This window comes from Eulemur rufifrons, chromosome 7 (genome assembly GCF_041146395.1).
Source record: "Eulemur rufifrons isolate Redbay chromosome 7, OSU_ERuf_1, whole genome shotgun sequence".
In the NCBI taxonomy this organism is placed as follows: domain Eukaryota; kingdom Metazoa; phylum Chordata; class Mammalia; order Primates; family Lemuridae; genus Eulemur; species Eulemur rufifrons.
Genome location: NC_090989.1, coordinates 114,976,520 through 115,001,701, shown reverse-complemented (window position 1 = coordinate 115,001,701; position 25,182 = coordinate 114,976,520). Strand labels below are relative to the sequence as shown.

The following is a 25,182-nucleotide window of genomic DNA, read 5'->3' as shown; positions in this document are numbered from 1 at the left end:
ACATTCATCACAGAAATTAAGGTAAATAGTCGGTTATAAAACAGTATGACCTCATTTTTATTAGAAAAATGTAACATCTATATATTTTGGTTGCGCGCGCGCTCTCTCTCTCTCTCTCTCTCTCTCTCTCCACACACACACACACACACACACACACACACAAGTCTATGTATATACCAAATGTCCTCTTAGACAAAATTTTGCTGTTAATTACTAGGCTAGCTATTTTTGTCTTTTCTTTATCTGTATTTTCTGTAATGAGTATTACAGCTTATGTATCTTTTAATAGACTAATTGACAAGGCAAAAAATTATACCTCAAATTGTATTTCAAATTCTTAATTATATACTGGGTAAGCTTAAGTTAGAACACAACCTGCATTACTAGTCTGAAGAATATGACTGCATGCTAGGTACTATTATATTAATATCTGATAATTTTTTCTCCAGATACAATGAATATATTGCCAGCTCCTCATATCTTTCTTCTGCAAAATGATCCACCCCATGTAGTTCTGGTAGGACAGTTAATCTTAGAAGCTCAATTGTGCTGTGGCAGCAGAAGTAGGCTCATGACTCAAGGCCTGGCCACTTATTTTATCCCACTTCTTTCTCCACAGTGTTTAAGCATGTGAGCCAAGCAGGGTCAACCAAAGCTCCTCCATGGAATCTGAAACATAAATACTAAAAAAGAAAAGTTCCCTCTCTTCTTCTGAGATAAGTATTATAAGGCCAACATAGGCCAATATACCACTAGTCAAAAGATGGAAAGAGGGAGACAGGCCCCTGACATCAGCATTTATCCTCCCAAATTCAAATGTGTTTGAAGCAGAGTCTCTAAACTTTTCAGTTATGTGAGTCATTACATTGCAATTTTTGCCTTAAGCTATTTTGAGTAGGGTCTCTATCACCTGCAACCATAAGAGGCCTTATTGAGCAAATCACTATTTTATTTGGCTTGTCGCAAAAAACTTCTCATAGAGAAATGCAAAATGAGAAACAGAAATTTAAAACGTAAATATTTGGATATATGCTTAATAATGCGTCCATAAGAAGGCAATTTCTTCTACATCTATAAGACACTTCTCAACAGCATGTGACACAATTGATCACTCCCTCCTTGAAATATTTTCTACATTTGGCTTCCAGATCATCAGGGTAACATTTTTCTTCCTGTCTTTCTGGCCATTCTTTGAGTCTCCTTTGCTGTTTCTCCTCTCCACATCTTTATGTTGGAGAACCCCCGTGCTCAGGCCCTGAGCCTTATATTCCCTATCCATGCACATACTATATCATGTCATATAGTCCCAATGTTTTAAAATAATTTTAATGTGAAATGACTCCAAAATTTCTACTTCAAGCCCTAAGTTTTCCCCTAGGCTCCAGAGTCACTTATCAAACTGCCTAGCCAGTATGTCCACCTGAATGTTTTTAGGTTCAACTTTAATATGTTCAAAACAGAATTTTTGAGTTTGTCACAAAATCCTGCACTTCTCTAAGAGTTCCTCTTCCATTAAATAGCAGAGCCATTTACCCAGTTACACAAGCCAAATACTGAGAAGACTCCTTTAACTTCTTTCCTGTCCCCATATCCTAATTACTCAATAAATCCTGAAGACTGTCCCTAAATGATAATTAAGCAAAATCTGTATCTGCTTACAGCTACTAATGCATGTTAAAAGCAAGCTTCTAAATTATAACCCAAAAGAAGAAAACAGATAATGTAACAAAGGTTTGTTTGGTTGGTTGTTAATGCTATTCTGCAGCTGTATGATAGACAATATTTAGAACTATCTGTCTGACTCACAAGAAGCCCTTTATCATCTCTCCTCATACACTATGCTGGACCCTAGCAGCCATTTTATACACTAGGATACTAACTTCTCCTGGTCACAACCAAACTGCTAGCGGATATCATACTCAGGCTGTGCCAGAGATCCTTCCCAAAGAGTTTGAAATTAGAACTGACAACGGCAGGCACAATCTGTCAGGCTGCCTCCCTCCCCTTCCTTCACACTTCTCTCTGAATAGGCTGTGGTTCTGTAACATGTAGATGGAGAGGCTGAGTGGGGTCATGTTCAACCATGCTGGCTGGGGAACTGAGGAAGATGATTTACAAAGGGAAGGGGGTGCGTAAGAGAAATGAAGTAGATGCACAGTAACAACCAGAGAGAGATGAGATATGGAAACCAAATACTGCTTTCAATTCCTGGTAGATTTCCAGTTTCTGGGCCCATATGTTTTTAAGAGCCCACTAAATTCCTACTCTTGAATTTCTTGAGGCCGGACACGGTGGCTCACGCCTGTAATTCTAGCACTCTGGGAGGCCAAGGCGGGTGGATTGTTTGAGCTTAGGAGTTTCAGACCAGCCTGAGCAAGAACGAAACCCCGTCTCTACTAAAAATAGAAAGAAATTAGCTAGACAACTAAAATATGTAGAAAAAATTAGCCAGACATGGTGGCGCATGCCTGCAGTTCCAGCTACTCATGAGGCTGAGGCAGGAGGATTGCTTGAGCCCAGGAGTTTGAGGTTGCTGTGAGCTTGACGCCATGGCACTCTAGCCTGGGCAACAGAGTGAGACTGAAAAAAAAAAAAAAATTCTTGAGACATCCCTGTATCTTTATAATGAATTCTTTTTGTTTAATTCCCAAAGATTCCTCCATAATAATATGGGAACAGTAAAGCAATTATAGTACATTATTTCCCTATATGTTGTACTATTTATTTTACTATTATTATTTTTGAGACAAGGTCTATTTTATTTTTGTTTTTTGAGTCAGGGTCTTGCTCTTTTGCCCAGGCTGGAATGCAGTGGTGTGATGATAGCTCACTGCAGCCTTGAACTGCTGGGCTCAAGTGATCCTCCAACTTCAGCCTCCCAAACAGGAATGCATCACTGTGCCTGGTTAATGTCTTTATTTTTATTTTTATAGAGATAGGATCTTGCTAGGTTGCCCAGGCTGGTCTCAAACTCCTGGTCTCAAGTGGTCCTTCTGCCTTGGCCTCCCAGTGCTGGGATTATAGGCGTGAGCCATTGCACACAGCCAATTTTATGGCATAATTCTTTTTTGTTGTTGTTATTCAAATGGGAGAAGAGTTTGATAGCTATGCTAATGACTTCTATCTGTGAAAACATAACTAATATCTTGGTTTACATTTGTGTACATTTATGAGCATAATTTTAGCATGTAATTTTATTATACAATAAAACATAATGCAGTCAGTGTCATCCAAAAAAGAGATACTGTAGAGTGATCCGCATGTAAATTGTTACACTGCATTTATGAGAGTATTATTTTAAAATGTTGACCCATTTGTTTGTTTGTTTGTTTTTTGAGACAGAGTCTCACTCTGTTGCCTGGGCTAGAGTGCCATGGCATCAACCTAGCTCACAGCAACCTCAAACTCCTGGGCTCAAGTGATCCTCCTGCCTCAGCCTCACGAGTAGCAGGGACTACAGCCACACACCACCATGCCCCGCTAATTTTTTCTATATTTTTTAGTACAGAGAGGGTCTTGCTCTTGCTCAGGCTGGTCTTGAACTCCTGATCTTGAGTGATCCTCCCACCTCGGCCTCCCAGAATGCTAGGATTACATGTGTGAGCCACCACACCCCCAGCCGACCCATTTGAATTAATGAAAGAGATTCCCAGTTAACAATTAGCTGCATAAGGCCATTTCTCATGGACATAATATTTGGGAGTGATCTTCTGATTTGCTGCATAATTCATCGCAGAATTGTTAAATACTGTTTTTCAATGCTGTTATTCCCACAGCTAAATTGGATTAAATGAAGGTGATCCTTCTTACGTGGGTGCAGAAGCTTTCTTGGAGCCTCTGCAGTATGGCTCCCATCTGAGGAAGGCAGAGACACCAGCTAGGCCCAAAGGGATCCTTTGAGTTTGAGGAGAACAAGACCTTGGAGATGGCATGGGGATACTCCTTTGCACAAGAAATCTAATGAAACAGAGCTCAGAAATAAGGCTCAGGGAGCAGGGAGGGGTGAGGCCCCCAGACTAGAAGCTAGAGTTGCAAACGGTTAATATGAAACAAGGTAATAGCAAAGGTTTGGGCATTGTGAAGGAAGGAAGAAATCTGCATGACCTTGGCTGAAGGCAGAGTCAAAAGAAAGCAGGGAGGTTTGGTGTTGCCCAAGACCAAGCACAGCCCTTCTTCCTAGGTGGCCTATTGGGGAGCACTGGCTGGACTGGATGTACCAGTCAAGACTCCTGTTTGCAAATTCAGCAGCTCAAGCAAGGATGGAATTCTTAGGCTTGTGTAATGGCATAATTCTTCAACATAAGTGGAAACAAATTCATTAATATAGGACGACAATAAGAATATAACTTGAAGGAAGGTAGATTCACAAATGACAGCCTCAAGCAGAGGAAAAAAATTGAATAATTTCTCTAAAACATCTAAAGTCTAATGTTCCTTCAGGAACCATCTCGAGGAACATAGCAAGCTTCTTCTGCACAATACCTGAGCATACACATTTTCCTGAGTAAATCAAAAAGAAAAAATTATGCCAAAGAAAACAGTGATTTGCTCAGTAAGGTCAAGTAACCTTCCAGCAAGTACCAAAATAAATTTATTATAGTATCCAAAGAGAAGGGAAGGGGGAAACTTTCTGGAGATAGAATTTTGCAGCTGTTGAGAGGGATCAACTTGGTACCAATTTATAAGAATACTACCATGCCCATTAGACTACTGTATTCAGTAGCAATAAAGTTATTATTTCATACTCCATATAAACAAAAACAATTATAAACTCCACGCCAGTAAATTAAATTTGTTTAACCAGAATGGTGAGAAAATATACAGGAAAAAGCACAGCTCACTTTAAAAAAATACTTACATTTAAAAGAAAATTTACAAATACTTACATTTTTTGCCGTCATGTCAAACTGTATTCTATTTAAGATTCTGTAAAGCCATTAAAAAACAAACAAAAAGCAAAAACAAAAAAAAAAACTTCGTCTTCAATAATTCTTTAAAAGAACATCCTGTTAAAGGGAAAAAGAGGGAATAGTAATGTAATAATAATAATAGGCAACTTTTATATCATATTTACTATGTGACATGCATTGTTTTATAAGTGAATTGTCCAAATCAATCCTCACAACAAAACTATGAGATATTTTAATCTCCATTTTCCAGCTAAAAATTGAGGTTTAGAGAGATTAAGTAATTTAACCAAGTCAACTCAGCTCACAAGTGATGGAGGCTGGGCTTTGAAATAGCATTAAACTATGTTGCTTTAGATAATCCACTGAAGGAAACATCAGGGCTTAGAGAAATGGCTGATTCCAGGGCAGGGCAGCAAATGTAGTACAAGATAAACCTAGAACATCTTACTATGCTTAAAGTAAGGACGGGCCCAAAACATGACATGTCAAAAGTACACAGGAGCCAGCTTAAAGGGCCTACAACTGGACAATTTGGGACAAATGGCCACCAAAATATATGACAGCAACAGACGGACCCATTGACTAAAATAATAATCTAGGATTACTGGGGATAACAGGGAAGAAGGGAATGCTGTTCTTTGTAGTAGAATGCTAACTAATAAACATAAATGAATGATACAGTTAGTAAAACCTCTATTTTGTAACCAACATCATAACTGAAGGAAAGAATCATCAATAAATGATAAAACTAGTCAACGAAAGTATGGTGAAAAACAAGATATTTTCATAGTTTTGAAATCCCTACAAAATACATTTTAATTCAAAATTTTCCAGTGAAGAAACCTGGTATATATCACTTATAGTCAAGTGATCAAGGTTACCAAATGATTACCAACAATGGGGCAAAACAACATTATGTAATTCTTCAAGGGTACTGATATGGATACAATATCACTTCTGATGGATTTCTGCCCCAGATGCAAAATCTACGTAATCATGAGGAAATATCAGAGAAATCCAAATTGAGAGACATTCTACAAAATAATGGCCTGGATTCTTCAACCATTAGTGTCATGAAAGGCAAAGGAGGGCTCAGAAACACTCCAGATTTAAAAAGACTAAAAACACATGAAACTAAATTCAATGTGTGATAGTAGTCTGAATATTAGACCAGAAAAAAAAAAATTGCTGTGAAGATCATTATTAGGGTATTTAGAGATAATAAGGTCTACAGACCGGATAATAGTATTGCTTCATTATTATATTTCCTGATTTTGATCAATAAACTGTGGGGTTTTCTATAAGTGAAGTGTCCTTTTTCTTAGAAAAAATATACTAAAATATTTAGGAGTGGAGGGGTATGATGGCAGCAACCTACTCTCAAATGATGAAAAAAAATATACAATCTGAATATACAGAGAACGTGAGAATAATAAAGCATACATGGCTCTTCCCCCCACCACCACCTCCCAGCAAAAATAAATAAATAATAAGGCATATATGGTAAAATGTCTGCAATAGCTGAATCTGGTTAAAGAGTATTTGGGAGTTCTTTGCCCTATTTTTGCAATATTTCTCTTATTTTAAAATTGTTTCAAAATTAAAACTTTAATACAATCACGAGGAAGGATAAAATAAAGCAACTTTGAAAATATCATAAATAAAGGGGGCTTGAAGAAATCAGGGCTTCAAATGACTGCCTAACATGCTAGAATTTGAATCTATAAGTAAAATTTTGTGGAAGAGAAACAAGATGCTTTTACTTTCAATACAACACTGAGGCTGTGATTTTTCAATGATAAAAAAAAAACAAATTGTGTAGAATAGGGTCTTGCTATGCTGCCGAGGCTGGTCTCAAACTCCTGTCCTCAAGTGATCCTCTAGCCTTAGCCTCCCAAAATGCTGGGATTACTGAGCCACTGTGCCCAGTCCACAACTATAATTTTTGCCTTCCCACTGTATGTCTATCATGACCTAATCTGAATATCAAGTTCCTACACTAGATTTGTTCTACATCTATCAACTATTTCTTATGTCCTCTTCAGTGATATAAATTTAAATATGAGATAAATAATAAAGTATAAGTTCCTTATATCCCTTTCACCAAACTACCTATATATACAAATCAGGAATTTAAAGCTAAAATGTTAAGTATTGCATTTTGAAGATTACTATTTCAACCAAGCTTGATCCAACAGATCTACATAGAACTCTGTAACTAATAGATATGACACATCTCTTTAAGCACAAATTTATAAAATTTGTCCATATATATTAATATTTTCACCAAGGAAGTAACAACAAATTTCAAGGAGGAAATATTATAAAGATTATAGTTTCTGACCATAATGCAATTAAGTTAGGAATCAACTATTTTTTTAAAAACAGTTAAAAGTCATATATTTAGAAAATAAAACTATATTATTACTTAAACACCTCATGAATTTGAAATATTTAGAACCGAATGACAATGAAAATAACAAAAAAATAAAATATTTAGAACTAAAAATCAAAAGTATAAAACTTTTAAAGTCCAGCTACACTAGTATTTAGGAGTAGATTCATTTCTTTTTATTCATTAAGCCACCAATTTAAAGGCTTAAAAAGAACAGTAAGAACTCAAAGAAAGATGAAATAAAGTGCACAAATTAATGAAATAGAAAAAAAATCAATAAAGTAACAACCTGGTTCTAAGCATCCTGCTTAAAGCAGGCAACTAATAAATAAAGCAGCAAAGCAGTAGAGAGGAAAGAGCATGGACTTTGGCTCAGTCTCAGCTCTAACACTTATTAGCTGTGTGATCTTGAACAAGTAACTCAACCTCTTAGAGCTTCTGTGTCTTTGTCTGAAAAATAGATATACTGAATATTTCAGAATTATATTAGGAGTAAATTATACACAATTTGTTAAAGTGAAAATCACCAGATCTACCAAGTTAATGTGCCAAATGCCCTCTAGTTTATATATAAACCCTTTAAACATTCCCAAAGACAAAGAAGTTCAATTTTAAACATTTTAAGATTACCTTACAACCTACTGAAATACAGTTATAACAAAAAACAATGAAGTCTTTTCCATCCAAAGGATGGTTTGAACATGTTAAATTTTAGAAACTTTCTATATATCCACAACAGATACTATTGCCTACCCAACATCATTTTCCTCCTCCTCCTTGGAAATTGAAGGTGGCAATGTCCCCAGCTAAAAATACTACATTCTCAGCCTTTCTCCCAGATCATAGAACAGGTAACATAATTCTGGTCAATGAAATATAAGCAGACAGTGTTGGAGTGGGCTGCCAGATCTGGCTAGTAGGTATCCTTTTTTCCCCCTTCTCCGTATTTTTTTGTGCCTAGAGGGTGGTTGTAATGGTCAGAGCTGCTTGTCTCCACATCTGCTTCATTCCTGTATTCAGTATTCAATATGATATTATATTTCCTCAGAGCTAGGCTATTGAGTAGCACTGTGTTATTCACACAAATAAAAAGAAATTAACAGAGTGTTACCATTTCAGCACACTATAGTAAGAGGCTACCAGTAAAAATGCTACTTAGCCACATTAATGAGCTTGACAGAACAAAGTGCAATTTTGCATAGTATTCCCTTTGCATCTCCTCACCAGACCTTAGCACAAACTGGAATCTCTAGATGTTACCTAAATAATAAATGTTTGGGCAGGACGTGGACTCATGCCTATAACCCTTGCACTTTGGGAGGCAGAGGTGGGAGGATCGCCTGAGGCCAGGAATTCAAGACCAGCCTAGGCAACATAGCAGACCTCATCTCTACAAAAAATTAAAAAACTTAGTGTTACAGCTCTTTTAGAATTTGTCTAGTAGGTTTTCTGGTCCTCATCAGGAGACCCCCCCCCCCCAAAAAATTTAAAAAATTATAGAAAATAGGCCGGGCGCGGTGGCTCACGCCTATAATCCTAGCACTCTGGGAGGCCGAGGTGGGCGGATTGTTTGAGCTCAGGAGTTCGAGACCAGCCTGAGCAAGAGCAAGACCCCATCTCTATTAAAAAATAGAAAGAAATTAGCCAGATAACTAAAAATATATAGAAAAAATTAGCCCGGCATGGTGGCACATGCATGTAGTCCCAGCTACTCGGGAGGCTGAGGCAGGAGGATCACCTGAGCCCAGGAGTTTGAGGTTGCTGTGAGCTAGGCTGACGCCACGGCACTCACTCTAGCCTGGGCAACAGAGTGAGACTCTGTCTCAAAAAAAAAAAAAATTATAGAAAATAAAAAAACTTAGCTGGACTTGGTGGCCTGTCACTATAGTCCCAGCTACTCAGGCTAAGGCAGGAGGATTACTTGAGTCCAGGAGTTCCAGATTGCAGTTGTCACTGCACTCCAGCTTGGGCAACAGAGTAAGACCACCACCCCCTACTCCCTGCAACAATTTAAATAATAAATGTTTGAAATGGAGCCAAAGTACATAGATTTCTGGAGGAAATTTACCTTACTATCTCTGCCTCCATTTCTTCAACTACGAAATAGTAATAGTACATCTACTTAATTAAATGAGTTAATAAATGTAAAATTACTAAGACACTACCTAGCCCAAAGTAAGCATTCAATCAATGTTAGAGGAAAAAAATCAGTTCACTGATTTCTCATGACAAATTAAGGCTTCCTCCTCCAAAATAAATAATACATAATTCACACACAGTAAAAGTGAAAAATACCACAACATAAATCCAATTTTAAAACAGAAAAAAGGAAAATGTTTAATTGTAGTTAAGAAAAACTCTTCCAAAATTAAGAATAGGCAATAACTTCCTTCACTCATTCATTACTCATCCAGCAAATACTGAACAGCCACTATGTGCAAGGCACTAATGCAGGCACTGGAGACAGCCTGGTAAATGAGACTATAACCACTAAACCTTCAAGTGTAATTTTAATGAAATAAAATTGCATTACGATAAATGTTATAAAACAAATAGGATTGTGATCGAGACTTCAGTCAATTAAAAATTAATATGCTATGTTGGCTTTGAGTGATACTTTATAACCTTTCAATTAAAAAATATACATTTCTAAGTATTTTTAAAGCCTTTGTCTTTTCTCTGACATTGTATTTAATCTAAAAATTATTTGCATTATATGACTTAAACCTCCAAAAGTGTCCAGAAAGTAAATAAACCTGACACCAAATGTTTCAAGAAGTTGCCATCTTTGGCAGTACTGACGATCCTCAGAGATAAACCAGCTGTGTGCACTGATGCATTATGTTTTATCCAGACTCAACAATTGTACACTTCTTCCTGTCACCAAGCTTTTCTGTTAGTTAACAAATAAGTTGGATTTCTTCTTCCAGCTTCATGAACACATTATGTCAAGCTCAAAAAGTCAATCTTTTGACCTCACCATCTGCCATGATCTCTTGTCAGTTTCAGACAATGCAACTCCCACAGATGGTCTCAAAATGCAAGCGCTTTTCCATTTCAATCACAATTTAGCCTCTCTGGCCACAAAGCCTTTTTAAATGGTATATTAATCAAAATATACAGAAGAAAACAAAAATAATCATGGATAAATTTGTAGAATTAAACAGTAACATAACTTGAATTAGGGTTTTCAGACTTTCTAACACTGCCAAAAAAGATGGTACTAAAAATTACAATTGTAGGAAAGGTAGCAAGTTTAAATGGTAGATATTACCAATTTTAAATGCATGCTCATGAATCAATCTTTAGAAAATACACAAAATAATAAAGCAAGAAATAAATATCAGCCATAATTCCACCTGTCAGAGGTAACTACAACTTTTTGGCATTTTCTTCAGTGTTCTCTCTGTGCACTCAAACTTTTGACATGTGGTATTAACTAGAAGATATTTTCATAGAAAGGGGTAGCATGTAACTATTTCTTAGGTGATCAGCACAGCATATCTATGTATCCTCCCAAGTGCTTCACATGCATGATACCATATGATTCACATCACAATTCTATCAGGTAAATATTATTATTGTTCTCATTTTACAGATGACACAATAGTTTTAGAGAGTTGAAGTAATTTGCCTAGTTAACCAACTGTATACATGGCAGTGCCAGAATATGAACATAGGATTTCACACCAACAAACATGTTCTTAACTACTATACTTTATCAAATATATCTGGCTTGAGATACAATAAATCCTCAAAATATTGTAACAAAATCCCTGTATGTCACATAGATATGTCCTATATGAAACTTTGAAGGATTCTTTTGGTATAGTAAGTTATATATATAATTATTATCATTATAATAAATCCAGAGAAAAAGATATTATTATAATAAATCCAGAGAAAAAGATATTATTATAATAAATCCAGAGAAAAAGATAACTTACTATACCAAAAGAATCCTTCAAAGTTTCATATAGGACGTATCTATGTGACATACAGGGGTTTTCCCTGTTTTTAATTCTTTTTTATAAAAATTTTAGTATTAAATTGAAATTTTCTTTATTTTTTGAGTAGGCAATATGAAAGTTGATCATAAGAATTGGGTCATTCCTGTCATATCCAACTAAAACAGAGTTTGAGAAGTCAGGGGGAAAAGTATTCAGGGCACATAACGCTGCTCCAAAAATGTAATTCTCCGCAAGCCTGCCTGCTGTAAACGGAAACTAGTTTTATCTAATGGCTGCTGAAACAACCTGCTACAACTCTAAGGCTGGCTTTACCCACCGCCCTTACTCACCAATCAGAGCTTGCCAGCTCCCCAAAACTTAGTGCCCGCGAACATTCTTGAGGAACAACACGTAACATTTCTCCTTTTTCTAAAATCCCTAACCTTCTCTTTGTTCTTCAGACATACCAAGACCACCCAGTCTGCGTGTATGCCCTGAACTGCAATTCTTGCTTCCCAAATAAAATGTTTTCATTTCAGAGATTCCTCTCTGTATTTTATTTGACTTCAACACCAGTAAATTTCCTCATTCTTTTTTTTTTAAATATACTGAAAGGTAGCATTACTGATAACCTAACAGAGGAAAATAAACTGTCAAACAGAAAGTAAAAGATATAGGCCGGGTGAGGTGGCTCACACCTGTAATCCTAGCACTCTGGGAGGCCGAGGCGAGAGGATCGTTTGAGCTCAGGAGTTCGAGACCAGCCTGAGCAAGAGCGAGACCTCGTCTTTACTAAAAATAGAAAGAAATTATATGGACAGCTAAAATATATATATATATATATATATATAAAAATTAGCCGGGCATGGTGTCTCATGCCTGTAGTCCCAGCTACTTGGGAGGCTGAGACAGAAGGATCGCTTGAGCCCAGGAGTTTGAGGTTGCTGTGAGCTAGGTTGATGCCAAGGCACTCTAGCCCAGGCAACAAAGTGAGACTGTCTCAAAAAAAAAAAAAAAAAAAAAAAAAAGGTAAAAGATATAAACTCACAGCACATAATTGCCCCTTTGAAAAAGAAACTCACAACTACCCCCTTTGTTTTGTTTAATTAAAACACCTGTAGCCTAACTCATTATCTCTACGAGTTTCATTTTCTCAGTCTTGAAGAGCCCTAAGTGGACAGTAGGGATGCAAACTCCTGGATCCAACTCTGTGCCTCAGTTCCTGCTAAAACCAGATTCCAAGGACTTTGATAAAGTCAGACTGACAGAAAAAATAGAAAAAAATAAATAAATTAAGAACATCTGCAACAGCTTTGCCACCACTTCTGGTATCAGTCTGCTAAAGCAAAGGGAGAAAAAAAGCCATGTTTACCCTTTAAAAGTCCGAACAGCTTTTTCTCAGCTGCCCCGGCACTTCCTTCCTTCCTTCCTCTGTGTGCTGTGTCCATTCCCTCCTTCTCTATCTCTCTTTTTCTTTCTTTCTTGGGAAAATAAATAAACATTGTACTTCTTTCTATCCTAAACTCTGACAAATCTTTCTCCACCCACCGTGAGCACTTAGTAAATTTCCACCCTTTCTTATGGGGGCCCATTCGGGGAGGAGAAACTGAGTCACTTTTCCATCTCTGTTATAGGGAAACTGAGTCACTTCTCTATCTCCTTACAAAACAGCTCACACCCCTACTGCCCATTTAGGGCTCTTCCAAGTCTGGGAAAACAAAACTCATAGAGAGAACCAGTTAGGCCACAGGTGTTTTAATTAAACAAAACAAAGGGGATAGTTGTGTTGTGAGTTTCCTTTTCAAAGGGGCAATTATGTGCTGTGAGTTTATTTCTTTTTGATAGTTTATTTTCCTCTGTTAGATAGGTTACTATTAGTAAGGCTACCTTGCAGTTACATAGTATTCTTTTACATCATTATACTGTAATTTATTTCTCTAGCTCCTACTGATGGACATTTAGATTTCATAGGTTTTCTAAACTGGTGACAGTAATCACATTTTAATAGCTCAAATCCTTAATGTGATTTAGTGAGATGATGTGGTCTCTGCCTATCTCTCTAGCTCTACAGAACCACTTTCCCAGAACTCTGGTCCAGCTCCACCAGCCTTCTGTCAGTTCCTCAAAACCATGTTTCTTCTGCCTCAGGGCTCTGCACATGCTGTTCCTTCTGCCTGGAACTTTTACCTGGTAAACTCTTATTCCTTGAGTTAATTGCCTCAAATATCACTTCCTCAGGGAAAACCATCTCACATCTCATTTCCACTAACAGGTCAGGGTTCTCTACTTAATCATGCTCTTACTTTCTCCTTTCATAGAACACAAAAGGTTGTCACTATGTATTTATTTGTGTGAGTATCAGATTGTGGTGTGTCTCTGCCAATTAAAGTGTAAATTCCATGAGAGCAGGAACCTTGTCCATTTTGTTCCTGGCAAATGGTGGAGCTCAAGAAATATTTGTTAAATGAATTATATACTCAGTATTTTTTTTATTTATCTTCATCCTTCAATAACATGATATTCCCATTTAATACGACTTGGCAGCAGAAAACAAAAGACACATAAACATTTAACACATTCACACATCTGAAATGTCAGTAAGCTACATAGCAGTATTTTGAGTGTCATTTTCCTGTCATGAATAAAAAGTGTTTTAGAACCTGCATTGTATTTGTTCATTAATTAAAACCAAAATGTTGGGGGAGGGCTGGGCACAGTGGCTCACATCTGTAATCCCAGCAGTTTGGGAATCGGAGAAGGTAGGATCCCTTGAGGCCAGGAATTTGAGAATAGCCTGGGCAACACAGGGAGAGCTAGTTTCATAATAAACCAGGTCTAATAAAAAAAATTAACAGCTGGGCATGGTGGTGAACACCTACAGTCTCAGCTATAAGGGACGTTGAAGTGGGAAGATGGCTTGAGCTCCTGACCTCAAGTACCGTCACGCCTTGGCTTCCCAAAGTGGTAGGATTACAGGTGTGAATCAATGATATAGTTTTTTGTTTGTTTGTTTGTTTCTGGATTTTTTTTTTTTTTGAAAGAGAGTCTCTCTCTGTCACCCTGGCTAGAGTGCTGTGGCGTCAGCCTAGCTCACAGCAACCTCAAACTCTTGGGCTCAAGCAATCCTTCTGCCTCAGCCTCATGAATAGCTGGGGCTACAGGCTACATGCACCACAACACCTGGCTAATTTTTTTCTATATATTTTTAGTTGTCCAGCTAATTTTTCTATTTTTAGTAGAGATGGGGTCTCACTCTTACTCAGGCTGGTCTCAAACTCCTGAGCTCAAGTGATCCTCCCGTCTCAGCCTCCCAGAGTGCAAGTGTGAGCCACGGCACCTAGCCTTGAGAGAGATTCTTAAACTGCCTTCCACAGGTGTGGAAATTTTACTTCAATCAGTAGTACATAAATGTATTTGTTTCTTCATAGCTTTACTATCACAGTGTATTTATTTATTTATTTAATTTTTAATTTTTTGAGACAGAGTCTCACTCTGTTGCCCAGGCTAGAGTGCCGTGGCGTCAGCCTAGCTCACAGCAACCTCAAACTCCTGGGCTCAGGTGATCCTCCTGCCTCAGCCTCCCGAGTAGCTGGGACTACATGCATGTGCCACCATGCCGGGCTAATTTTTTCTATATATTTTTAGTTATCTGGCTAATTTCTTTCTATTTTTTAATAGAGATGGGGTCTTGCTCTTGCTCAGGTTGGTCTCGAACTCCTGACCTCGAGCGATCCTCCCGCCTCGGCCTCCCAGAGTGCTAGGATTACAGGCATGAGCCACCGCACCCCGGCCACAGTGTATTTATTATAGTGTGTTTCCTCAATGGCTTTTTTAAAATGGTTTTTGCTGGCTATTCCATTTTGTTCTTTTCCTAAATTTGACTATCGTTGCTTGTTTCTACTTTTCCATTTGAACTTTGCAATATTTACCTATAGTTCTGGAAGTGGGGGGAAGGCACAGAGGGAAGTCTGTCAGTATTTTTATTGGATCACATCAATCCTCTCTAAATTAATTTAATTTATAGTTCTAATATCTTCATAATGCGAATCTTATCTAAGAAAATAGTATATATGTCCATTTATTCAAACCTACTTCTGTGTCCTCCAGGGGTATTATTAAAAATTTTTCCTTATATAGGTGTTATGAATTTAACTGTGTCCACCCCAAAAAGGTATGTTCTAGTCCTAAATCCTGGTACCTGTGAATGAGATTTTATTTGGAAATAGGGGCTTTGCATATGTAATCAAGTTATGATGATGTCATACTGAATTAGAGTGGGCCCTAACCCAGTATCACTGGTGTTCTTTTTTTTAATTATTTATTTATTTATTTATTTTTGAGACAGAGTCTCGCGCTGTTGCCTGGGCTAGAGTGCCATGGCATCAGTCTAGCTCACAGCAACCTCAAACTCCTGGGCTTAAGCAATCCTTCTGCCTCAGCCTCCTGAGTAGCTTGGCACTACAGGCATGCGCCACCGTGCCCGGCTAATTTTATATATATATATATATATATATATATATTTTTAGCTGTCTAAATCATTTCTTTCTATTTTTAGTAGAGATAGGGGTCTCACTCTTCCTCAGGCTGGTCTCGAACTCCTGACCTTGAGCCATCCTCCTGCTCGGCCTCCCAGAGTGCTGGGAGTACAGGCGTGAGCCACCACACCCGGCCTGGTGTTCTTATAAGAGGAAAAAAGAAACAGAGATGCAAAGAGGGAAGAAGCCTATGTGAAGATGGAGGCAGAGTTTGGAGTTACGCTGCCACAGCCAAGGAATGCCCGGGGCTACCAGAAACTGGAAGAGGCAAGGAAAGATCCTCCCCTAGCAGCTTTGGAGGGAGCACGGCCCTGCTGGCACCTTGATTTCAGATTTGTAGCCTATGGAACTGTGAGAGAATAAATTTCTGTTGTTTGTGGTACTTTGTTATGGTAGCCCTGTGAAAGTTAACACAATAGGTTTTGCAGACTTCTTATTATAGTTACTCCTACCTATTTTATTTTTTTGTTTTGGGGTTTTGGTTTGTTTAGTTTTTGCTGGCTGTTCTTCGCATTATATGTGGGGTTCTCCCTCATGTTTTCCAAGTTGTTCGCATAAAAGAAAGTTACACTTTTCTAAATTTTATATTCCATTATATAACTGAATTATCTTACTGTTCACAGTAGTTTTACCATAAACCTAGTTGACTTGGGTTTTTCAGGTATAAAATTATACCATCTGAAAAGAGGGACTGTTGAACCTTTCCAGGTTTGTAGAACAATGGAGGCAATCTGATGCCAATTCTCCCCTCACCTTCCCTAAGTAGATATAAAATAAACAAGGAGAATAAATAAAACCACACAGAATCTATGCCTTCAACATTAGCATTACTAGGAGACCACAGCAACCTTCAAATTGCCTAAAAGCAGAGGAGAAAAAGGAAGTAAATATATAGAGAAACCCTACTTCCTAACTTCTGCAAGCCTGTGGATGTACAGGGTGAGGGAAGGGAGGTTAAAAAGACTTTGTGAGAAAGAGCAAAGGGACACAGGGGACTCTGAGGAGGCACAGAAAAAATCAGACCCAGAAAGACAGAGTAAAACAATAAACACAAAAATACTGAACAGAAGTTAGGACTTGACAGTTCATAGACCTTAGTGCATCTAGAAATTCTAGACCAGAAGCAGCAGCCTCCTAGAAACAGTGCTTCTGGGGGAGAACCAAGTGAACAGATACACAGAAACGGTGGTACCTCTTAGAGACAAAGCAGCGAATGAAAAAAAAGGCAATAAGAGGGGGAAATTAAGGATCCTGCAGAAACAAAACAGAATGAAGGAACAACTCTTCCTCTCTCCTCTCTTCCTTACCATCAACACCACAAATTCATAAACTGCACAAAAGAGGGCAAACCGGCAGAAGAGGTACTCTCAAACTAGGAACTCTGTCCAAAAAATGTGTAGAAACAAACAAAAAGGCAGACCATATGCATACAGAAGTAATACAAAAAAATCAGAAAACATAAATAAAAGCTTTTTTGCTGAAGTTAAAAAAAAATTGTAACACAACACTCTGAACTGAACAAGAATTTGAGGACATTAAAAGCAAGTCCTTGAATCATAAATACAAAAACTAACAAGATAGGCAGAAACAGAAAGAAATGAAATAAGAGTTGACTAAAGAAATAGAAGAAATGGACAAAATCATATAAGAAATGAAAATTAAATTTTAAGATACACAGGGAGAGTAGATTTAAATGAAAACTTAATAAAGAACCTTGAACAAAAAGCAAGAAAGCAATCAAGAGAATTAAATTAAATTTAAAAAAAAAAACACAAAAAGACATTAAAATGGATGATAGGAAAGAAAAGTTGAACATTAGTATTATGGTGTCCCTAATGGAAAAATTTGAAACAATGGAACAATATTAAAATTACATTCCAAGAAAACTTTCCAGAAATAAAAGACCTGAATCTATACAATGAAAGACCCTACCAGATATCAATACTTGAGCAAACTGACCCAGAATGATCAACTCTAACACCTATCCTTATAAAACTGTTTTAAAGAAAAAAATCTCTTGGGGCATCCAGGCAAAAAGATAAATAATTTGCAAAGGCAAGGGAATCAGACTAACGTCAGATTTCTCAAAAACAGCATATAAAGCAAGACAATAGTAGAGAAGCATTTTCAAGAACCTTAAGGGAGAAAATGTAAACCAAAAATACTATTAATATATCCTGTCAAGCTGTCCTTCAAGTTTCAAGGCCACCAAAAAATACTTTTGACCACTGTAGAAAATAGGTTGGCAATTCCTTAAAAAATTAAATATAGAATCATCATTTGATCATCATGGAAAATACACTGATGATATAATATTACATTTTCTTAATAAGCACAATAATTCTAACAAGAACAAGAAAAAATGAATGATTCACATTCCATCAAAGGAAGTGCTCATTAGCAATAAATATGAATACACAAATTAGATGAACATGCCATTTACCAGCCAAGTCATCAGTAAAAAATATTTCAGACGTAATAGAATTAATTTTCCTCCCTGGCTGCTTGGGGATCAACTGCAATCATGAATGACATGGTAACTATCTGGACCAGGAAGCTCACGACTAACCGACTACTTCAGAGGAAACAAATAGTCATTGATGTCCTTCACCCTGGGAAGGTGACAGTACCAAAGATAGAAATTAGGGAAAAACTAGCCAAAATATATATGACCACACTGGATGTCATCTTTGTATATGGATTCAGAACTCACTTTGGTGGTGACAAGACAACTGGTTTTGGCATGATTTATGATTCCTTCGATTATGCAAAGAAAACTGAACCCAAACATAGGCTTGCAATGGCAAGGCATGACCTGTATGAGAAGAAAAAGACATCAGGTAAGTAGTGAAAGAACACAAGAGCAAAATGAAGAAAGTCAGGAGGACTGCAAAGGCCAATGCTGGGCTGGCAAAAAGTGAGCTGGAGATTGGATAACAGCCAAAGGAGTAAAGATTCTGCAATGACATTATCTGCAGCCATTGTATGGATTTTTCACAAGAGGATTAATACACTTAAAAACTTAAAAAAAAAAAAAAAAGAAGAAGAGGAAGAAGTAATAGAATCAAGTGACTAAAATCTTTTTTTTTTTTTGTAGTTTTTTTTTTGAGACAGAATCTTCCTCTGACACCCCAGCTAGATAGTGCAGTGGTGTCATCCTAACTCACTGCAACCTCCAACTCCTGGGCTCAAATGACGCTCCTGCCTCAGCCTCCTGAGTAGCTGGGACTACAGGCGCACACCACCACGCCCAGCTAATTTTTTCCACTTTTAGTAGAGATGGGGTCTCACTCTTGCTCAGGCTGGTCTCGAATTCCTGACTTCAAAGGATCCTCCTCCTCAGCCTCCCACAGTGCTGGGATTACAGGCATCAGTCCACGAGCCCAGCCTAAATGATTAAAATCTTGTAACTACCTAGCATGTTTGTGGAGCTCTCCATATTGCTATTACATATCATCTTTGCTCACAGCTTTTTCCTTTCTAAGATATTTTACTAAAAAGATGAAAAATGGGTAGAGGTGGAGACCATGGCAGCTGAAGCAGCTGAGAAAAGCTTAATTTATAGCTAACTGCTGCAGTGTAGTGCACTTCAAAGAGTTTCCGAAGCCTCACCCAAGCAGCTGCAGTGATGTGAAGAGCCACCATTCATATATCCATTACATTTACTATTCATTCGCTGTGCATAAAACCCCTTTTTGGCATCAGAATTCTAAAGCTGCAATGACTGCTTTACCAACAGAACAGCTCAGGGGTTAAAACCGACTAATTTATTTGGATTGTAGAGCACAGAACCAAATTCTTCCATGAGCTCCTCAGACAGAGCTACCTGGAGATAATGGGGACTCAGGGAAAGAGGTAGCTGAATCAGGGGAGGGCAACAGTTTATGATGAGAGTGAACATAACTAGAATGTGTGTGTGCCAGCTTTAAGGTATGGATATTCACCAGGGAGATTTGGGAACGACTCACACTGGATGAATAAAAAAAGTCAGAACTGTCAATGAGCAAATGAGGGGAGTGGGGAGTGACAAGTGGAGTCAAGCTCATTTATTTACTCAACAAACATTTATTCAGTGCCTACAATATGCCTAGCATTGTGCTCTATTCCAAGACATACAAAGGAGTCCTAGCTTTCAAGAAGTTCACAAACAAATGAACAAGATAAATACACACAGTATAACATGCTACAATACTACAGCACTAGACAGATACACAGGGCACTATGGGAGCAGAAAGGAGGAGCCTCTAACACAGTCGAAGGGTGGGAATCAGATTCCAACTTGAGTGAGTTAGTAATAGAGATAAATAATTAGTAAAAATTATAGAGTTAAGAACTATGAGATGAAAATGCCATCATACTAGAAAGTTAAGAGGGAAACTGAAGCCCTTTATGGTCTATTCAACTATTGTGTTAAGCCTGCCAAAACGGCTTCTAGTTCTTCAGTAAGCAGGTGACCAAAGAGGAGGTCCTCCTTGATTGGCTATACAGTTTGGAAGACTCTTTCAAGGTGTAGCATATGATTAGGATATGAGCAAAAGACCTCATCTTAGAAATTTCTGGTGTTCTAGTCTGACCCAGGCAATCTAAAGAAGGCGAAAGAAAAGACCTATCAGTTATAGCTGCCTGTCTATAAGACCGATGGGAAACAAGTTCAACCTTGCCAACTTACCCTTTGGTTAATGATAGAAGAATAATATGGGAGATATTTGTACACTGTGAGGATTCTTTTAAATCTTACTTTGATAGGAGGGCAGCATAAGGGATCCCTGATCTCAAGGAACTAAAAACTAATTTATGTAAGTGAAATTAATAAAAGACATTATAGAGTGGTACAGACCAAAGTATCTTAAGCTCAAGAAAATCTGGAACTCCATAACCAGGTCAACAGACCTCAGCTTAAATAACAGTGCATAAAAAGTTTACCTAGTCACTTGGGTCCCACACAATGATAAATTCAGTGCAAACTCAAGCTATCTATACCATACCTACCACCAGTGACAGGGTCTCATTGCCAGCCAGCCAGCAAGAGATCCATCTCTAAAATCCCATTTTAGTCTGCTATCTAGGATCACTTCCAATACCAACAGTGTTAGATTCATTTCTCTGAAACATACTCTGAGAGGGAGACTAGCATGCAGGAAGTTTCCTGTGAAGTGTTTTGGGGAGATACACCTGTAACAAGTGAAGAAGGTAAAATTGGGCTTAGGGAAGAAACTGACCCAATGACATTGCAACTGGGACCCCATTTGATATAACATGGAGCACGAGAGCCCTTCAGAATTGTCCTAAATGGAGGCAAGTTGGCTTGGATCTTATATCCTGCAACACACAGTTACTGGCCATAGAACACCTCTGGGAAGAAGTATAACTTGGGCAAGACAGTGCCCTGGGCCAAGGGCACTTCCCAATAAGGGAGGCAGCCGTGAGATTTCAGCTGAACAGGTGGAGCATGAGTACTAAGATATGGAGAGGAGATCTGGGCAGAGTATCTACTAAAGTTATATAGCAATGAAAATTAATTGATTACAGGAACATGCAACAACATGGATGAAACCTGCAAATAACAGATTTTTTAAAAATAATATAATATGATTACATTTATATAAAGCTATGTCAAAATGAAATACTTAATGAAAATGATGAATACTTAATGAGATTATGTCAAGAATGTATATATAATTTTATTAAATGTCCTTTCAAGAATCTATAGATATATTTTTCATTAAGTGTCACTAAAGAAACAATCCCATTACAGAAAAAACTAAGAAACGTCTATTATCACTCATCACTACAATTTAACATTGTTCTACATGTACTAGACAATACAATTAGACAATAGATAGAAATACATAAAGTAGAACCGAAGAGGTAAAATTATCATATTTACATATAATCATGATTGTTTACAGCGAAGCCCAAGAAAATCAACTGGAGTGGGCCGATAACAATATTAATACTTAGGAATCAGTAGCTTACTTATACACAAGAAACATGTCTTCCAATAACACATATATGTATATATGAAATCATATATATGTGTAAGGATGCTCACTATGGTGTATTTTATAGCAAAAGATTAGAAAAAGCCATAACTATTTATGAGGCAGCTCACTGTGTACTGATATGGAATGACCTCCAATATAAACTGTTCAGTGAAAAAGAAACGTATAAAGAAGTATGTGTTGCACACTACCATTTGTATAAAAAGACTATCTCTGAGGCAAAGGAACTGGCTAGATGAAAGGCAAAGAGTGGAAGAAAGACATTTTAATTTTCTTTTTTCTTTTATTAAATCTTATGAAATAGTAAGATGCCTTATAGCCTTTTATACCATTGTATTTTGTACCACGAACACAAACTACCTATGCAACAAATTAACTTAATTTTAAAAATTCTATATTTTCCTTCACATAGAAACAATATTTCCATTTTCTTAATATAATTAGAAATAACCATTTGAGCTATAGAGACAGGGTGTAGGTTTTTTTTTTTTAGTATTTTAGATAGAATCCTTACTTAAGAACCTTGAAAAGACTTGTAATTATTATGTTGTAATCAAATTCTATGTCAAAAAAGCATGTTTCTACAATAGGACACAGAACAACCAAACAAGACCAAAACCACTAAGTCTGAATCAGAATGCAAGTTACTACTAGTGGGGTTCCCAGATACAATTACAGAAACAAAAATTCTTTTTAAAGTCAGAAGATGGCGATGTTACTTCATTTGTCTCACTGACACCTACATCTAAGACTAATTCTTCGTTATTAACTGTTTTCTCTTTAGGTCTCTCTCTTGTCCTTTTGGAAAATGAAATAAACATTAGTGTAAAGGAAGATAGAAGAAATTCCTGAATTTATAACAATCCTGTTTTTAAGTGAAAATAATATAATTAAAATGTATTATAAGGTTCTTGTTAAATATGAACACAGGCTTATATCCATTCTCTTGAAATTACAGTAAAATGAGGCCAAAAAGATGAAAAAAGGATAAAGCCATCAAACACACACACACATCTCTCTTAAATACATCAGAAAGGCTTAAGAATTGAAGCCATATGAAGGTAGGGGGCTCAGCTGATGCTGGAAATAGCAAAATCAGTTGAAAGTTTGAATAATGAACAGTTTTCAGCTGGGCACAGTGGCTCATACTTATAATCCCAGCACGTTGGGAGGCCAAGGCAGGAGGATCACTTGAGACCAGGAGTTTAAGATCAGCCTGGGCAACACAACAAGACTCTGTCTCTATAAGAAATTTAAAAATTAGCCAGGTGTGGTGGCACATGCCTGTAGTCCTAGCTACTCAAGACACTGAAGCAGGAAGAGGATCGCTTGAGCCCAGGAGTTCGAGGCTGCAGTGAGCTATGATCAGGTCACTGCACCCCAGCCTGGGTGACAGAGTGAGACCCCATCTCAAAAAAACAAAACAAGAATGAAAAAACTGTTTCATCCAGAAACCTTAACCCATGTAGCCAAGAAACTGTCCCTTCTGTAACCCAGCAAAGATAGAAGCAGTTTACCTTCTAAAGACATTAAACCAGATAGGATGCAGAAATCAGGTACACACAAGGTTTGTGCACCACATCATACCACAAAGAGATTAAATGAAGATTTACATGCTAACAGTGGACCTCAGCCCTCTTCCCCAAATCAGTTTCCAGAACACAGGCCAACCAGACAGGAAGCTGACCCAACAGAAGAGATCTGCAATCACTCAATAACACTGTGGCAAGACTTGCAGTTAACAACTCCTAGGAACAGAGTTTTTATTCAGCTTTTTGTTGCTTAACTACTTAATCTGAATAGGTGGCCAAAGTTTACTAAACAATTGAGAAAAATCTCTAACATGAAATAAAGAAGCCAAAGTAACAAAACAGGAGACACCAAATTAAGAAATAGAAAGAAAGAAAAGAAAAGAAAGGAAGGAAGGAGGAAGGGGAAGTAGAATAGCAGCATGGGGTTGGGGGAGGAGAAAACAAGCAAAGAAAGGTTAGGAAATCTCCCACAAAGTAGAATAAAAAGCAATAAAAAAAAAAAAAATGTAGAAAAACTTTAGAAGAGTTCTTCTTCAATCCAGGAGGTCTAACTAAAAGGAATTCCAGCTGGGCCTGGTGGCTCAAGCCTGCCTGTAATCCTGCCACTCTGGGAGGCTGAGGCAGAGGCAGCAGGATCGCCTGAGCTCAGGAGTTCAAGACCAGCCTGAGCAAGAGCCAGACCCCATCTCTACTAAAAATAGAACAATTAGCCAGGCATAGTGGCTCACACCTGTAATCCCAGCTACTCGGGAGGCTGAGGCAAGAAGATCTCTTGAGCCTAGGAGTTTGAGGTTGCAGGGGGCTATGATGATACCACTGCACTCTACCCAGGGTGAAAGAGTAAAACTCTGTCTCAAATAAATAAATAAAAGGAATTCCAAAAGGGGGGGGGGAAGTAAAGAAATTATACAAAAGAAATGCAACTTTTGTTTCTAGCAACATAGTGGACTAAATAATATGAAAACCTCACCTTAACAAAACATCTAGAAATGTTCGATAAATTAAATATTCTCTCAAATGCTGAGATCACAAAAATAAATAAATAAATAAAGCTTTCAGCCACCCTGAAGGAATTTGTTAATATGAATAATCAAGACATTTGGCTTTTAATGGCCTTAGAGTGACAGGAGACAAGGCCTTGGGAACCACATGAAGTGAAGAGTTGGAATTGGGGATCCCACCACCTTTTACACATTCTTAGTGAAAAGAATGACCAGGGTGGGGGGAAAAAATCAACCAAAAGCAAAGAAATAACAAGAAAATGTCTGTCTAGCTATAGACTGTAGACTGGAGGGAAAAGTGCCTCCTAAAAATCCTCAGATTCAGAAATCACATGACACCAATTTAAAAAAATTCTTCTAGACACAGCAAAACATTTAAAATAAAGAGATCTTAAAAACAGGCAGAGAAGAATACCAAAGGCACAGGAAACAACAGAAAAAATAGACAAAACAGACTTAATGAAAATTCAAAAATTTTGTGCAACAAAAGGCACTATCAACAGAGTAAAAATGCTACCCACAGAATGGGAGAAAATATTTACAAATCATTTATTTGATAAGGGGTTAATATCTAGGATATATCAAGAACTCCTATAATTCAACAATTTTAAAAACCTGATTAAAAAATAGGCAAAGGATTTGAACAGTCATTTCTCCAAAGGAAATATACAAATGGCCAACAGCTACATGGAAAGATGCTCAACATCACTATTCATTAGAGACATGCAAATCAAAACTACAATGAGATACCACATTACACCCATTAGTATGGCTACTATCAAAAAAACAGAAAATAACAAGTGTTGGCAAGCATGGGGTGAAACTGTGCCCTGCCAGTGGGAATGTAAAATTCCACT

General features: G+C 37.5%; 1 protein-coding gene, 1 non-coding gene and 1 pseudogene across 3 annotated transcripts in view; 2 read left to right on the top strand and 1 right to left on the bottom strand.

Annotated features, from left to right (window-relative positions):
- TFDP2 (transcription factor Dp-2) overlaps window positions 1-25,182 on the bottom strand; it is a 161,906-nt gene that overhangs the window by 118,141 nt on the left and 18,583 nt on the right. For both annotated transcript variants that reach the window (XM_069475382.1, XM_069475383.1), the window contains exon 2: window positions 4,887-5,006. In XM_069475382.1, coding sequence (XP_069331483.1) covers window positions 4,887-4,901 — 15 coding nt within the window. In that variant the 5' untranslated portion in view covers window positions 4,902-5,006. The remainder of the gene's footprint in view (window positions 1-4,886; window positions 5,007-25,182) is intronic.
- LOC138388924 (U7 small nuclear RNA) lies at window positions 8,716-8,777 on the top strand. Its single transcript, XR_011234379.1, has one exon. It is a non-coding gene; the product is annotated as a U7 small nuclear RNA (small nuclear RNA).
- Window positions 18,315-18,727, top strand: LOC138385788 (small ribosomal subunit protein eS24 pseudogene; annotated as a pseudogene).